This window comes from Pezoporus occidentalis, unplaced genomic scaffold, assembly GCF_034315485.1.
Source record: "Pezoporus occidentalis ecotype Australia unplaced genomic scaffold, CSIRO_AGI_Poc_V1 ctg154, whole genome shotgun sequence".
In the NCBI taxonomy this organism is placed as follows: domain Eukaryota; kingdom Metazoa; phylum Chordata; class Aves; order Psittaciformes; family Psittacidae; genus Pezoporus; species Pezoporus occidentalis.
The window spans coordinates 23,619-38,612 of NW_026913361.1; the positions used below are offsets into that span (position 1 = coordinate 23,619).

Genomic DNA, 14,994 nt, shown 5'->3' on the forward strand with positions numbered 1-14,994 from the left:
TATAATTTCTTTTACTTCAGTTGGGTTTCCCTGGAACAGCTGCAAGGAAAGCTCTACCCTATTAAATAGCAGAGAGTCCATAGTACTAAAACCAAGCAGGTATGAGATCCTCTCTCTATTGGCAAGCAACTGCTAAATTGTGCTAAAGAACTCCTGGTATTTTGTTAATAAATATTTTTAGAATAGATTAAATATGATATAATTTTGTAGATACTTACTAAGGGCACATACATACACACACATATAAAAAATACATACATACACATACACATGTATGTATATGTGGGCACCTTTAAACATCTGTCTCAGTAGCTAGCAGTGGAATTTGCTGCATTCATTTGTGATTCCTTTGGGGCTCTGGAATTTCAGGATCTGACTTTTAATGGGGAATCTCTAGATGTATTGTTTCAAATGGTGGTTTAAATGAAAAAAAAAACTAAAAAAAAGCGGTGGCAGTGCAGCACATCACAATAGTAGGTTAAATATAGACATGGATTACAGAGCCATTGTTTTCACTCCTGCTAAATAAGATAGTGCTCTTAAAATGGAACACCACTTGACCTTTTGTGTCTCATCAGTCTGTGACTGTATTTAACTGATGCAGGGAGGAAACATTTTCCCCCTGGAACTGTCCCTTGTTGATATGACGATCACTGCTGCTGGGTCACACCATGCACAGGGGGCAGAAACTCTGCACTCCAGAACACAAGGGGGATCCTGCAGCTCATGGAGGAGCTCCATCCATGTCCCACAATGGCACACGCTCTTTTTTCAACTTCTCTCAACTTGCGCTTTCCTCTGGCAATCTCAAACCACCACAAGTGCTCAAACATTCAAAAATCACTTACTTTGAAGTGGAAATTCTTGATGTGCAAAGCAAGAAGCAGATCTGCATTGTGGACAAGGTGAGTATATTATTCCAGCATAGTGGGGATGTGCTTGGTTCACATGGTGCCAGTTCAGGGACTCAGTTTTCACTCTGCTCTGCTCATATTCTGTAACAGAAATACTTTCAGTATTTTCTCTGGGAGATACTAAAAACTTCTCATTAGTCACAGTCCTTGGCTGTTTTTCTCCAGGATTTTTACAAATAATCCAAAACAGGTTTCCTTGAGACCTCCTGGCTGCTATGTGGACTCAAGCAATGTTCTTAGGCTGTCTCTTGACACTTAGATGACTGTTTATTTCAGAACATGATACGTGAATGTCTACTTCAGAATGGATAATGAGTTTTGATACATTTGTAAAGTTTAGCATCTCTGCAGTGCTGTGGTTTCTTGTTAGTATCTAAATGTATTCTACTGTGCTCTACCTATCAGACTGGGCAGAAACCTGGCAATTTTAAGAGATTTTATTTTGAATCAAAGTGTTAAAGAGGCTTTTTAAAAAAAAAAATTGTGAATTTGAAAAAAATCTAAACTACAGTCTAATTGTGTAAGTAGGATGAGAGGACTGGGTGGGAAGGAAGTTTACAACACAGTAAAGAGCAGTTGAGAAAATGCTTCATAAATATTTTCATCATGGTTTTCGTGATTCGTTGTCCCTCAGCAGAAGAGCTGAGCTCTCGCGTGCCATGAAAATATGATTCCTAATCTATTTGGACTACAGAAATTTTCAGGAACATAATAGAGTTTTGAGACTTACTGTTTTGCTAGGAAAAAAATAAAAATAAAAAATTCCCTTATCCTCACTGGCAACAGCTGGAAACAGTAGATAAGTTGGCTTCAAATGTTGAATTTAATGCCTTTGAAATATGCTGGGTGGAATACTACCAGATTCCTAATGTTCTTGATTGTTTAAAGAGTGGTTTTGCTATTTGTATGCCTAAAGGTAAATGTCTCATTTGTTCATTCTTAATGGGGCAAAACAGTTTTTGAGATTTTTTTAACCTAGCCGAAAGGGAAACATGCACAAAATAGTCAAACAAATATGACGACTATTAGTACCAGTCCTAATGATAGTTTTTGCCTTATTTAATTTATTGAGTGGCATTTACTCAGTCATTAAAAATTAGTTATCTAAATACTATACTGAGTATGATTTCAAAAAAACCCATAGACTGCTTCTTAACTCAAGCTTTCCTATAGTGTCATTAAAAGAAATATATTAAAAGAAATAGAATTAGGCAAAGAGCCACATTTCAGGAATCCTTCCATGATGCATGGAAGAACTGTAGTCTGCTGGGACAATAGTAGACCTGCATTTTAATCTTTATTCTGAATTTTGATGGACCTGAACATTTTCTGCACCCTCTCAAAACCATGGATTCTGCCCCTGAAGTGGTGGAAAGAGAGTTACAAGTGGTGACTGTGAAGTACTGAGATTTCCAAGACTGCTTAAAAAGTTTGGATTCTGAATGCACATTCACCTGGTTGTATAAATCCCTTAATTTGCTGTGATAAGCCCTTCCTAAAACAACCCTGAAAGTACAGAAGTTCTGTACTTACATGATCACTTGTTAGTACTGGTGAACTTCAGTTTGTTATTAGAGCGAACGAGAACATTTTACTGGATTTTGCATAATCTTCTGCTTAATTAAGTATAACACTGATGTAGACCTAACATGGCACTTCTAAGGCCTGTTTTCTGTTTGTAAGATAATTATGAGGGTTGCATGTACTTATTACTTGTCAGGATTTAGAATAGAAGAGACTAGGAACCATAGATTTTAAAATGTATGTATTTGTACTCTTATCGTATTTTGTTAGTAGTTCAGACTATTATGATTTACCAAATACATTTATACATATACATTAATAAATCTAAAGGGGCAGACAACATTGTAACAGCAGAGAGAAGACTTCTTTCTCCACGTAATAGAAACTCAGTCAGAGTGACCAGATGGTTAATGCTATGTCATTAAATACCAGTTACTGCTTCCAGAGGGTTAGTTTCTATGAGACCCTTGCATATGCATAGTAATCCTATTCAGATTAGTGGAAGCTTTGTAAAATCTGCAAAATGATGATATATCTAACCAGTTTTGGTATTTAGAAAGAAAAGATATTTTGTGCTCAGTGCGGTGCGAGGGATTTAAAGAGGGGTGTTTGGCTGTTTGATCTCAAGCAATCAATTGACATCTATAGGCTTTGAATCCAGCATAAGTGACTGTGAATTAATTCTTCATCTGTAAAATGAAAATAACATTGTTTCCTTTGGCATTCTTATCCATCTTATACTTTGGGGAAGGATCAGTCACATTAAGTGAACTGAGTGGTTACTATAAGATGCTGCCCATCTTTAAGATAGGCTTAAAGGAACAGAATACATACATATTGCCAATTTTTTAAACCTGTAAGATACATTCACATTGTACTGTGGGCTTTTCTACTGTCAGGAAAGGCAGTAAAAAATTATTCAAAGAAAGTAGTAGAAGAGGAAAACCCCAGACATTTTGTCCCATAGTCATCCCCCCTTCCCCAGGAGCAGGGTCCTGAAGAAAAATACCTAATCTTGTAAAACTTGAAGTAAATTCAGAAGAGTCAGCAACACTGGCAGTTCATTTTACACATGCGTGCTTTGAACATAAGATTATTTATAGGACTATAATTGCTTTTATTTAATGTTGTCAACCTACTCTGGGGACTTTTTCTGTTATGGATATGACATTATGCTAGCAGTTTGGTGCATATGAGTTTTTCCAGTGAGTTACTTAAAGAATTTTAAAGAAAAATGAAATTGTGGCTGCCCCATCCCTGGCAGTGCTCAAGGTCAGGTTGGACGGGGCTTTGAGCAATCTGGTCTAAGTGTAAGGTGTCCCTGCCATGGCAGGAGGGTTGGAACTAGATGATATTTAAGGTCCCTTCCAACCCAAACCATTCTATGGTGCTCTAAATAATAGCAGTGTGAGATCTTTCCCCCCGCATTTGTTCTCAGTACAGAAATCAATTCTGAGGTGAGATGTCATGTAAAAGAGGCTTCAAATTTTGGGGATGGGGAGAGAAGGGAGGAAACACAAACATGTCTCAAAATGTTTTTCCAGTTACTCTACAAAATGTCCCCAGGCTGCTTCTGCCAGGACAGGAGGCACCAGTGATTTACAGACAAAAGGGGGCTACATTTGACAGCTGAAAAAAGGCACCAAAATGGAGTTAGTAGGGAAAGCTAATTTAAACCTCTGCTACAAGCCCATCCATTTGTCCTTAAAAGCAGTATATACATGCCCAGAGGACGCACACTGGGACTGTACTCAAGTGAACAGAACTATCCACACTCTGATCTGATGGCAGCAGGCAGACATAAGGCATTTACATTTTGAGGAGTGCTTTGTGCACTGTCCATGAGAGGGCAAGAGTCTGGGTATGTGGGCCAATTTGAATGAGAGAGTGCAGGGTCTTCCTTCCTTCCTGCCCAGGAAGGCAGATGTGTGTGCTCACACACAGCAGGGCTCGGCCATACACAGAGCCATGAGAGCCTGACCTGAGATCCTTCTACAGCCCAGGAGAGGATTTCTCAGAACGGAGAGGTCTTTACCCAAGCTTGCACAGAGCTTACAGGAGCTGGAGGCTGAAGGCCACAATTACACAAATTTAGCCAAGAAATTTGGCCCATATTTTGACAGTCAAGGGGTGGTAAGTAACAGTTGGGCATCTTCTGGGTGAATCTTCAGTCTCTTCAACATACACATCAGTACTGTTCTGTAGTGGAAACATGAATCATACAGATTTCTTGCTCAAGGTAGGAAAGAAGTATTCAGCAAGGAATACATCTCTTCTTTGGCCACTGTAAAACAGCAGGTGAACCTAGATGATCACTAGTGCCATTTTTCCTCACAATTTATTAATTTCTGTGGATGAAATCCCTGTCTGTCTGTCAAGAGGGTAGGGCATGCAATTAGTGATTTCTCGTTAAAATATTTTCAGTTGAAGAGAGACACAAAATGTCTAAGGATTCTGACTTCTGTATTACTTCCAAAAGTCTACAGAAAACAATATAACATACAAAATTTATTGTCTTAAAAACGAAAGAAAATAATACCCTTTTGTATTTCTTAACAAATAATCCACATTTTTCATCATCGGCCACAACTGATGAAAAATACATAGTTACTCAAAATCTGGTTTACTTGTGCATTATTCCAAAAAAGCCTGATGTAGGTTAGTTTTAAAATTACTGATGTGCTATGATTTGATTTATAAATGCTGTTAAGGCAACTCATAACTCTTTCTGTTATGGCATTCATTGTATAATGTTTTGGTTTTTTTTTCTTCAAATTGTAGTAAAAAAGTATTTTTCCACAAAAAATAGTGCAATGCAATTAATTTTACATGAGTTGCTTTTAAGGCAGAAAGTGTTACACAACATAGATTTTACAGAATAAATCTCCTGTGGGAAAAAACAGGAGGGAAAGCTTTTTCCCATCAAAAGTCTTAGAGCTCAGTAGTTTCATGCTATGCAATTTTGCAAGTTAAGCTGTAAGCAGAAGTGCAAGCTCAGGTTTTGGCTACTACGCAGTGGCTCTCCTTTCCAGAACACTTCTTAAGACCTACAGAAGAGAGCTTGCTTCCTAAGGTGTGCAGGAAAAACCTTTTTTTAATTGGTGTTCTGCAAATGTGATAGGAAGTAACTTCCAACTGTTCCTTAAAACAGCTCTCATGTACCCAGTGCCCTTTCCCACTGAAATCTTTTTGGAAAACCCAGTTACTGCTAGTTGAATATTTGTGGTTAATGATATACTGTAGCAACATTTAACTATATGTTTATGAGTGTAGATATGCTGTGCAATGCCTACAATGAAATGCATGTGAACATTGTTATTTTTCTTAAATTAAAGGACCCTTGCATATGGCCTGTGCTTTTGTCACACATTTTTTGTCACACCCAGCATAACACAAGTCTTTACATCAATTCAGTCATTTGCATATACAACTCTTCTTGCAGTTAAATATTAATAGAGTATATGTATTACTGCATCTTTTGCCAAAGATGAATTAGGGCTCATTGTGGTTACTCTGAAAGGCTTATCTGTTTCTGAAAGAGTTCACAAGCATTTTTGTTTGTAAAGCACCTAAAACAAGTGTCCTTGTATCTGTTCACTATGGCTTCATAATACAGTGGTTTTACTCTGGAATGACAGCAAAATCATATAGAATTGATATCTCCAGTACCAGAAATCTATTACTCTTGCCTGTGGGTTGCAGCTCTGTCACAGAATGTGAGCAGCTAGGAAGAACAGTCATCACCAGCTCTCTTTTGCATAGCTATCTCTAGCAAATAAAAATAACTTCTCACATCATAACTAAGAGGTTAGACATATCACATTCATTTTAGGTGAGCAAATGCAATCATTAAAATAGGTAATGTAACTCTGCAAAGGACTTCTTTGCAGTACCAGGAAATTGCCTTTTAACATCAGACTCCTCATTTGCTTCATTCTAGGGTAGTCTATTAAAGAAGTCCTTTCCCAAGAAATAAATTAGTGTTTTCTTTGCCTTGTTTTTTTTTTTTGTTTTTGTTTTTTTTTTTTCCCGTTTTGATGTCTTGTTTTGTTGCTTTTTTGTTTTTTTTTCCTAAATCTTTCAATTGTAATATGTCACTTCACAGGACTCTGTATTCTTCTTGAGAAGAATGAGCAGAACCTGTGCACTTCCACAGTGACCTCATTTCATTGCATTTCATTTTTAAGATCATCATCTTTCTCATTCAAGCAATCTACTATTAGAGATGTCCTGCCAAAGATGCCCAGAGGGACTGAATAACCAGCTGTGTCAAAGGAGAAGGCTTCCCTGGTAAGACTACATGTTGATGCTGAGTCCCACAGACTAGGAGTTCCCACAGCAGTACGAGTAAAGGAACACAGACATAAAACTAGCTGGATGTAGGCTTATTGCTGTGGATACCCTCTTTTTTACTTTCTTTTCTTGGTTTGTGTCTTTTACTGTATGTTTTCACAGCATCCAGCACAATAGGGATCTGGTTCCTGCTGGGACACACTGCAAGGAAATTCATTACATGTTATAAAGTCTATGCATTTTCTTGCACTTAAGAATTGAATCTTATGCTACCCCTGAGTGCTGGAGGTGATGACAGTAGTATTTTCTTCCTTAGTTGTTAGTTACACATGATAAAATAGGTAAACAGATTCAAATTCTGTTGAAGCAATGCATTACACTCGTTTCTTCCTGTTCTGCCACAAATTTACATCATTTTAATGTCAATATAGCTACAGATTGTTTCAGATAAAGAGAGGCAACTAGACATACTCAATTCTGCTTCACCTTTGCTGTCACCATTCTTGTTTCAATACAGCTTTTTAAATGGAATACCTGAAAAATAGCCTTTGATTTACCTAGAAGAGAGAGACTGAGGAGAGGACAAACTTTTAACTTTAGGGCATTTAACATTCGTAAGGGGTGATTTGAAGAATTAGAAGGTATTACAGAAGACTAATGCTTCAGCTGATACTGATTTCCAAAGCTTAGAAGTGCTTTTAAATGACAGGTTTTATACATCTTTCATTTTAGATAGAAAAGTCTAATCCTGGGGGAAGATGGAAACAGATATAATAAATGATTCAAAAAAACCCCCAAACCAAACAAAAAAAAAACAACAAACAAAACCCCCCCTTAATTCAAAGTTCAGTGAAAACAAGAAAATGCATTTTTGAGACACCAGTTGTGCTCCAGTTCTTCATGAACATAAGCCTTTCTGGCCAATGGTAAAATCAGCTATGCTACCAGAGTAGTGAATATTGCCAAATGTGTATCTGTAGAGACAGATTTCCACCCAATGTGAAAATGCCCTCTTTTCCAACAAAGTTATGACATTTTACCCCAGCTGCACATTTGCCTAATTTATTACATCAAAGATAATTCACCGATTATTGCAAATTGTGAATGTACTGGAGCAATAAAAGACCGCAGGGAGCTGTAGGTGTTTTATTAGTCTAAGAGTTAGCACAACCCATGATGGAAATTCAGGTGTATAATGGCATCTCATATAGGCATTATTGTAGCATTAAAATACTCCTGCCAATGATTTACTAGTCCATCAGAACATACTTCAGGTTATTTCTGAAATCAGACTTATGATTGTACATGAAATACCTGAGCTATGTAGTAATGGGCCTGTAAATGTTTAGCGGTATATATAAGTGCTATCATTACAACATATCTGCCTATGTTTAAACAATTAAACCTCAAAATGCAAGCTTTCCTTATTTAATACATACAGATCTTGTGTTACAAGAGAACAAATTGTGACAGTCAGGAAATCTGTACCAGAAGTACAGCAAGTAAGTCTTCATTGCATTTGATACTGTGAAAAGTACTTAGATTTCTAACTGACCTGATGATGTCTAATTGTTCTCATAGATCACCTTCGTTTCCCATTCCTTTCTGATTCTCAGCTTCCTGTTTCCCCTCACGGACCAGAGGACTTGCTGTCTTTCCATCTTTCCCTGTCTGTTCTTGCAACATAACTTTGGACCTACTGGCCAAATATAAATACATCTGCAAGAAGGTTCCTGCTTGTTTAATGGCAGCTGTGTTGCATAGTTTTAAAGCAGGGAGCACAGGCACAGTGTAGCTTTCACCACCACTGTATGCCAGGAGTCACTTCTGCACCCTCTGACCAGGCTGTCAGTAAGTGCATAGCAGCAATACAGGTCCAGTTTCTTGCCCTGTGAAATCAGCATGGGACACAGGAATGGTTATGGGATGGCTGGAAAAGGCTTTGAGGTCCTTTTTTAGTAGAAAGTAAAGCTTTAATAGTCCCGCTGCTCATAGAACCACTTGTTTTGCCAATACATGTTCTCCTCTGAATTTTATTTTGAGTTTATTTCACTCTTGCTTTTTATTTTCATACAATCTCCTAAATAGTTTGTGACCATCCTGTGCTAAGTATTGGCTATGTTTCTTAGGTGAACTGCTTGATTTTAAATGTTACCAGTCTGTGTATGAATAAAAAAGCAAACATGAAACTCTACAGGCATTTGACAGAAAAAAGAAGACAAATTCAGAGAGATTTCACAGCTAATCTACCTACTTAATCTTTGCTAGAACTGGTAATCAAAATCCAAACAAAACCCTAAACCTCTTCCTGAGAGGAACTGGTCAAATGTGGTGTTCTTTTTTTTTAAAGTGTACATCCCAAATATTGTTTCCTTTGCAAATTACAGTGAAAAAAGTGTCTTGATTTTTCAATGAGGTAGAATCTGGGAAAGATTGTATTGCAAATTAATTTTGGAATACTTCAAGCAGTTATGACATAATAAATATTTCAAGTACAATTTCTTTTAAAATTTAATAGTGCATTTATTTGAATATTATTTCCTATTGAGTTATTTTTCATGCCATGAGAGCCATGTGTTGTATTATTTTACACTATCATGATTGATGTGCCATAAAATAATGCAAAAGTAATGAAAGTTCCATACTGGTGAGAAATAAAAAGAAATGAAAATAACACAATGAAATTATTTTTTAGTGTGTTCCTGAAGAAAGATTAAGAAAAAAAAAACCAAAACAAAACAAAAAAACATTTCCTAATTCATTTTTAAAATTTGAAGCCAATATTAAACTATACATCCAGAGTTTTGCCAGAACAATTAATTTCCCTGTAGAGAAGTGGTGTGACAGTGACTGGTTCTGCTGTTAAAATGCTAAGGTGAATACAGCAACCTTACTCAGTTCCCTTTAAGAAAAGGTCAGAAGGCATGGAGATGTACCAATTCTAGTCAGATATGTTCAGAAAGAGGTGAATGTGATGAATTCTGTAAATTTGAAGGATGGCCTGCAGGCCTTCTGTCTGCTAATGGTTTGCATTTTTTTGCTTCCGCTCTCATCTTTAGCAGAGGTAGAAAAAGCTCCTTCTGGTGTCTGGCACCTTTTCAGAAAATTTCTTGCAAAGGGGAGGTAATTTTTTTCTTTAATATATGAATACCCAGCTAGCAGTACAAAAACAACACAGAAGCTTTAGAGACAAACTTGGTTAGTGATAACTGACATGACTACAGCCAGCAAGCATATGGTTATGTGTATTCTTAGATAATTTGACCCATAACCACTGGAAAGATCAGTCAGTTGGATTATCTCATATACCAAGGTTCATGTGACCACATATTAATCTAGGAGACTGCTAAGCGACACATCCCTCTACTCACATAAAATGGAACTGATGAGCTAAATCCATAGTTCTGAATATCTCCAGTCTCTGTGAAGACTGGCTTGAGATCAGACCTAGCTGTTTGGCAGTTCACTGCAGTCTACTGAATAAAATATTAAATTCTATATAATGCCTTCATGTAGTGGCTGACATCACTTGTCTGCATGTAGCTACTTCTATGTCATTTCCACGGTGAGCTCACTTGTTTATATCTCTTTGGACATGACCAGCATACTGGTTTGCCAAGCCAACAAGAGAGCAGTGTGGGACATACTGAGGGAGTTTACAGTAAAACGATATCCAATTTTTAATACTGTCTTTGAAAATTAATTATAAGAAAAAATAGTCTGATCTAGAAGCCAAATTCATAAAACATGAATTAGAATGTTTTCCTGATTTACTTTCTGTGAAATGCTGCTGATTTGTAATAATACGGCATGATCCTAAAACAAGGACAAGGCACAAAACCAGCAATGATGAAGTATTTGCTGACTGCTGAATTTGGAAATTACCTGGCTTTTCCATTAGCTGGTTACCTGAATTGGGGTCAGATCCTCAGCTGCAATAAGCTGATGTCACCCTTTTGAACAAATTTACTCTGGCTGAAGATGGGTAATCTTCATTTGGTTAATGAGCAGCTGGAGTGGCAGAATTTCTGAATTTCTCCAATTATGGAAAATGAGTGCCTGTTGGGAAGCAGATGGCTCAGCAGTGCAGTGGTACTGGTTTGTCACAAAGAGAAAAAATATTCAAAGGGAAATATTGAGTGAAAGATCACTTATTTGCTAAAATTCTATTATTCAAATTCTTATTGATATTCTGCTAACCTCTAACCCCTAAAATAAATACTGAGTGCAAGAACTATGTGATGTAATTACACACAGATCATCAGATTTCTTATAATTCCTTGACTTATAAATGTGAATGAGGTGTGGAGTAGATAACTATCAGATTCACTTTTACTCACGAAAGGCAGTATTAAGTTCCCTTATCTTTCACTTAGTGCTCTTCCTTGAGTGATGGCCTAAGTTATTAATACAGTATTTTAAATCTTAGAAAGGAATGTGATGCTTTGTGCATTGCTGCATAAAGGAAGGATGGAACTGGTATGGATGACCCAGAAAGGTCCTTTCATTCTTGAACTCCTAAAAAATGAAAAGCTGCCTTGAATGGAAAAGTATTTTGCTATGAAGATACAGGAAAAATAGTATTTGAGATTTTTAAATAATTCTTTTCTGAATGAAAAGTGTAATGAATGCAACCCACACCTGTAAAGTCTGCATTTCTTCATAACAATTTTTTTGTGAAGAAAAATCATTCTTGAACCTTACACATGACAACAACGTACTAGAAAGTTAACTATATTTAAAATCTGGTGTTAAATTGGAGGAAAAACTGGCTTGACCATCAGACACAGAACAAGTGCCAAGTAAGAGGTGTTTTTACAAAGAAATCAATCTTGTTTTAAACAGCTAAGGATGGACTTTCACTCTGTTTTCCCTTTTTGTATTTGAAAAGTGCTGAAATAGAGGAAAAAGAAGGTTATAACACTTTCAGAAATAATTCAAATGAATAAAAGAAGAGTAAGACTAATAATTACAGAGAAATGTTCCCGGGTTTTTTATGCAGTTAGCACAAAGGGTAATAAGAGCAGATGCTGTTCCAGTCTGTACAATTCTCTAGCTAGTATTGATGTACAATGAAAAGAACAAAAGATAATTAATGCTCTACAAAGAGGACACTCTTAGTAGTAAGCGGATGTCTCAGCATCCATCCTCACATTGATCAAGATTAGAAACTAACTTCACTGGTTGTTTTATGAGGCCTTTGAAAAAGGACACAGAATTATCAAGATCATAAAAAAATGTATTCCATTCTTTTGTGGCTATAGACTCATTTATTCTGCCTGGGAAAGGATGCTGCGATTCCTCCATGTCATTGCCTATTGAAGAGGAAAGTATTTGTGTTATTTTTCAACTTGCGATCTATGTAGTTTGTCTCAAGTGGAAAGGTCCTTCTCTAATCCAGCTGGTCCATAAAACAAATGTCTTCCTGCCCTCCTGGCTGGATGTGTGCTCCAGACCTTCCTGCACATGCAGCCTGTACAGTGTGGTGCCATGCAGAGCTGCCAGACTACAACGAACCAACCAAGTACATGCTCTGCCTGGGCCTTAGCTGCCAGCACTTAGGCCTGCTCTAGCCTAAAGCAGCTTGGATGTACTCAGGCACAGCAGGGCTCTTGCCAATGATCTCTGCCTCTCTCATACGTGTTGTACAGGGCACAGTCCCCCACAGCTGCAGCTACATGGTTCAGAAACCAGCTTTGGAGGTAGGGGAAGTGGTGTGTGGTGGTTCACATCTCACCATGTGGATACTCTGACTGGTTTCTCTGCTGCAGCAGGATGTTGTACACACAGATCCTGGCAGGCACTTTGTAATTTTTAAAGACCTAAGGCATATGAATGGTTCTGTAGTCAGACCTGAAACCCAAGCTTAGACTAATTTTTTGACAGCTAAAGATGACACATACTCAAAAGTACAGGAGATGGAGACCATAGGTTGTTTTGAGCTAGCACTCTTCTGTGAGCATGCTAAGTCTTGCAGCTTCCCTTGACTTAATCAGATGATCCAGAGCATTGGTTGGCCCTGGCTTCAAACTTTCCCATAGCCCATCATGGTGAGATCTCTTGTAAGGGATGCAGGTCTTGCAGTAACATGGCTTATGCTGTATTTAGAAAGCCGTATCACTCTCCATCACATTGGAAAAGACCATCCCTGTCCTTGAGCTGCAGCTTTGAAAACCTGCACACCTGCCCTGCACTAGGACACATGACACATTTTAGTCTGGAGTTTTGTGTGCTGTATACTCATTTCCAGCTAACAGCACTTGCATCCATATCTGAGGATTCTAGGCTCCAGATCTCATGGGTGTGAGATTACAAGGTGCAATTTCAGATATTTTTAGAGGTTTCGAAAACAGAACCCACCTCTATCTCCCACATTCAAATCCACAGCAGTTGTACACATCAGAAGAAAAGACACACATAGACTATTGGAGATGTGCTGTTCTACTGGATGTTGCATGGAATGGCTTAAGTACAGTGAATAGAGATAAAATGTTTTTAGCTTCTTCCATTATTCCCTGTAGGTAGGAAGAGACGAGACCCAGCTGGCATCAGGAACTCCAAGGGCAATGTCCCTTTCCTGACCCAGTACTGTTCAACATTGTTTGGGTGCAACACAGATCTTGGTGCTGTTGGGAATGGGGAAAGGGTACATTCTTGGCTTCAAGGACCCCAGCCTTTGATTTGTGTGGAGTTGGTATTGCTTAGCAGCTGCATCAGAGACACAAGTCAGTGTTTAACTGGAGATTAATCTATAGCAGTTTCTGCAAATAAGGACTTTTCCAATTCCAAAAACCTCTGTAACTGTGGAAAAGGAAGTATTCCAAACCCAAAGAAAAAGCTCGGAGAAATCTGAACTTTGCATACCATTTAGCACAGATATAATTTTACAGCTTTTAGTCATTGAAATCTGTATTGAGCTCTCTGCCTGTTCATGTTGTTACTAGAAATAAGTTGGCTTATTGCTAAGCACTAATAGCATGTATATCGTATAATTGTGTGGGGTAGCAAATTATAGAAGAGCAAAACTTTTCTTTCTATGTTAATTTGTTGATTTGGAGTCAGCAATTTTATTTTCTTACATCAGTATTTCTCCTAACTCAGTCTTATAACCTGAACCACCTATGTTAACATGCTGACTGATCACTACTAGCAGAATTTCTAATTTTTTCTGTACTTTTTTTTGCATGTTTATTGTCACAATCCAGTAATATCACTTAATAAGTATAATAGCTTAATATCACTAATAAATACAATAGATAGATAGATAGATATCACCAATCACATTCGGAAGAAGTGGGGCTACAGGCTAAAGATGGTGCCAAGATCCAAGCAAGGCTCAATAAGTCAATTAGTGCTTAACTGTACAAGTTCTAACTAATGCAATGAAACAGGAATTAGATTGCCCAGCAAACACCGTAGAAATCTTTAGGTGGGAAGAGACAGACAAGCTTCTGCAGAGCAGAACCACTGGGTTCTTCTGTAACTACCAATGAAGCAAGGCAATGTCAGGCTACAGACACATTCTGGTTCAGCTGCGGGAATTTGGAGACAGGGTGACCCAGCCAGGGAAAATGGTGTTATGGATGTTTCTCTACCTCAACCCAAAGAAATTCTGCTGCTCCTCAAGATTTTGCTGTATGTCACCACCACTTCATACTGGTATTATCCTGCGCAGGTGCCTAAAGTCTCCAAGGAAGGTGGTTTTCTGCCTTCTGTTGTCTGACTGCAGCAGTGAGGTCTCTTGCTAGAGCCAAAACAGATCCCCATACTTGAACCACAGTTCTACTTATTTCTCAGTCTCTGTGCTTAAATGAAGAATACAGAATATTAAATCAGTGTCAACAGCAAAGGATAGTCTTGTTAAGACCAGATCCTTAACTCTTGACACCTCGATCTCAAGCTCAACATGATACTTCCTGAAATGTTCCATTGCCTTTCTTTGTAAATGCAAGGTACTTCTTAGTCTTTTGCTCTAGTAAATTGTAACTGTTCTCAGATACTTTCTACAAAGTGTATTAAGAAATCAATACACATAATAAAATAGAGCCTAAAAGGCCTCCAGACTACCATCTAACACTGTGACACCTGAATTGCTTCAGTGAACATGAATAACGGCATACAGAAGCAAATTTATTTTAGGCAGAAAATACAGAACCTGCCACCTTTGCTACTGGCCCCCCAGGAAAACTCTTTCATGTCTCCAAGTGACATGCACCAGTATGTTCAAATCTAACTTTAAAGATAACCCTTCAAGTTTTCCCTC

The 14,994-nt window shown here is 37.8% G+C and overlaps 1 protein-coding gene across 2 annotated transcripts in view; it reads left to right on the top strand.

The window, feature by feature from the left end:
• The first annotated feature begins 598 nt into the window (after positions 1 to 598).
• Positions 599 to 14,994, top strand: part of TECRL (trans-2,3-enoyl-CoA reductase like) — a 64,800-nt gene continuing 50,404 nt past the window's right edge. The window contains exon 1 of one of the 2 annotated variants that reach the window (XM_062611531.1): positions 599 to 905. In XM_062611531.1, the coding sequence (XP_062467515.1) occupies positions 672 to 905 (234 nt within the window). In that variant the 5' untranslated portion in view covers positions 599 to 671. The remainder of the gene's footprint in view (positions 906 to 14,994) is intronic. The other variant, XM_062611530.1, reaches the window with a different exon arrangement.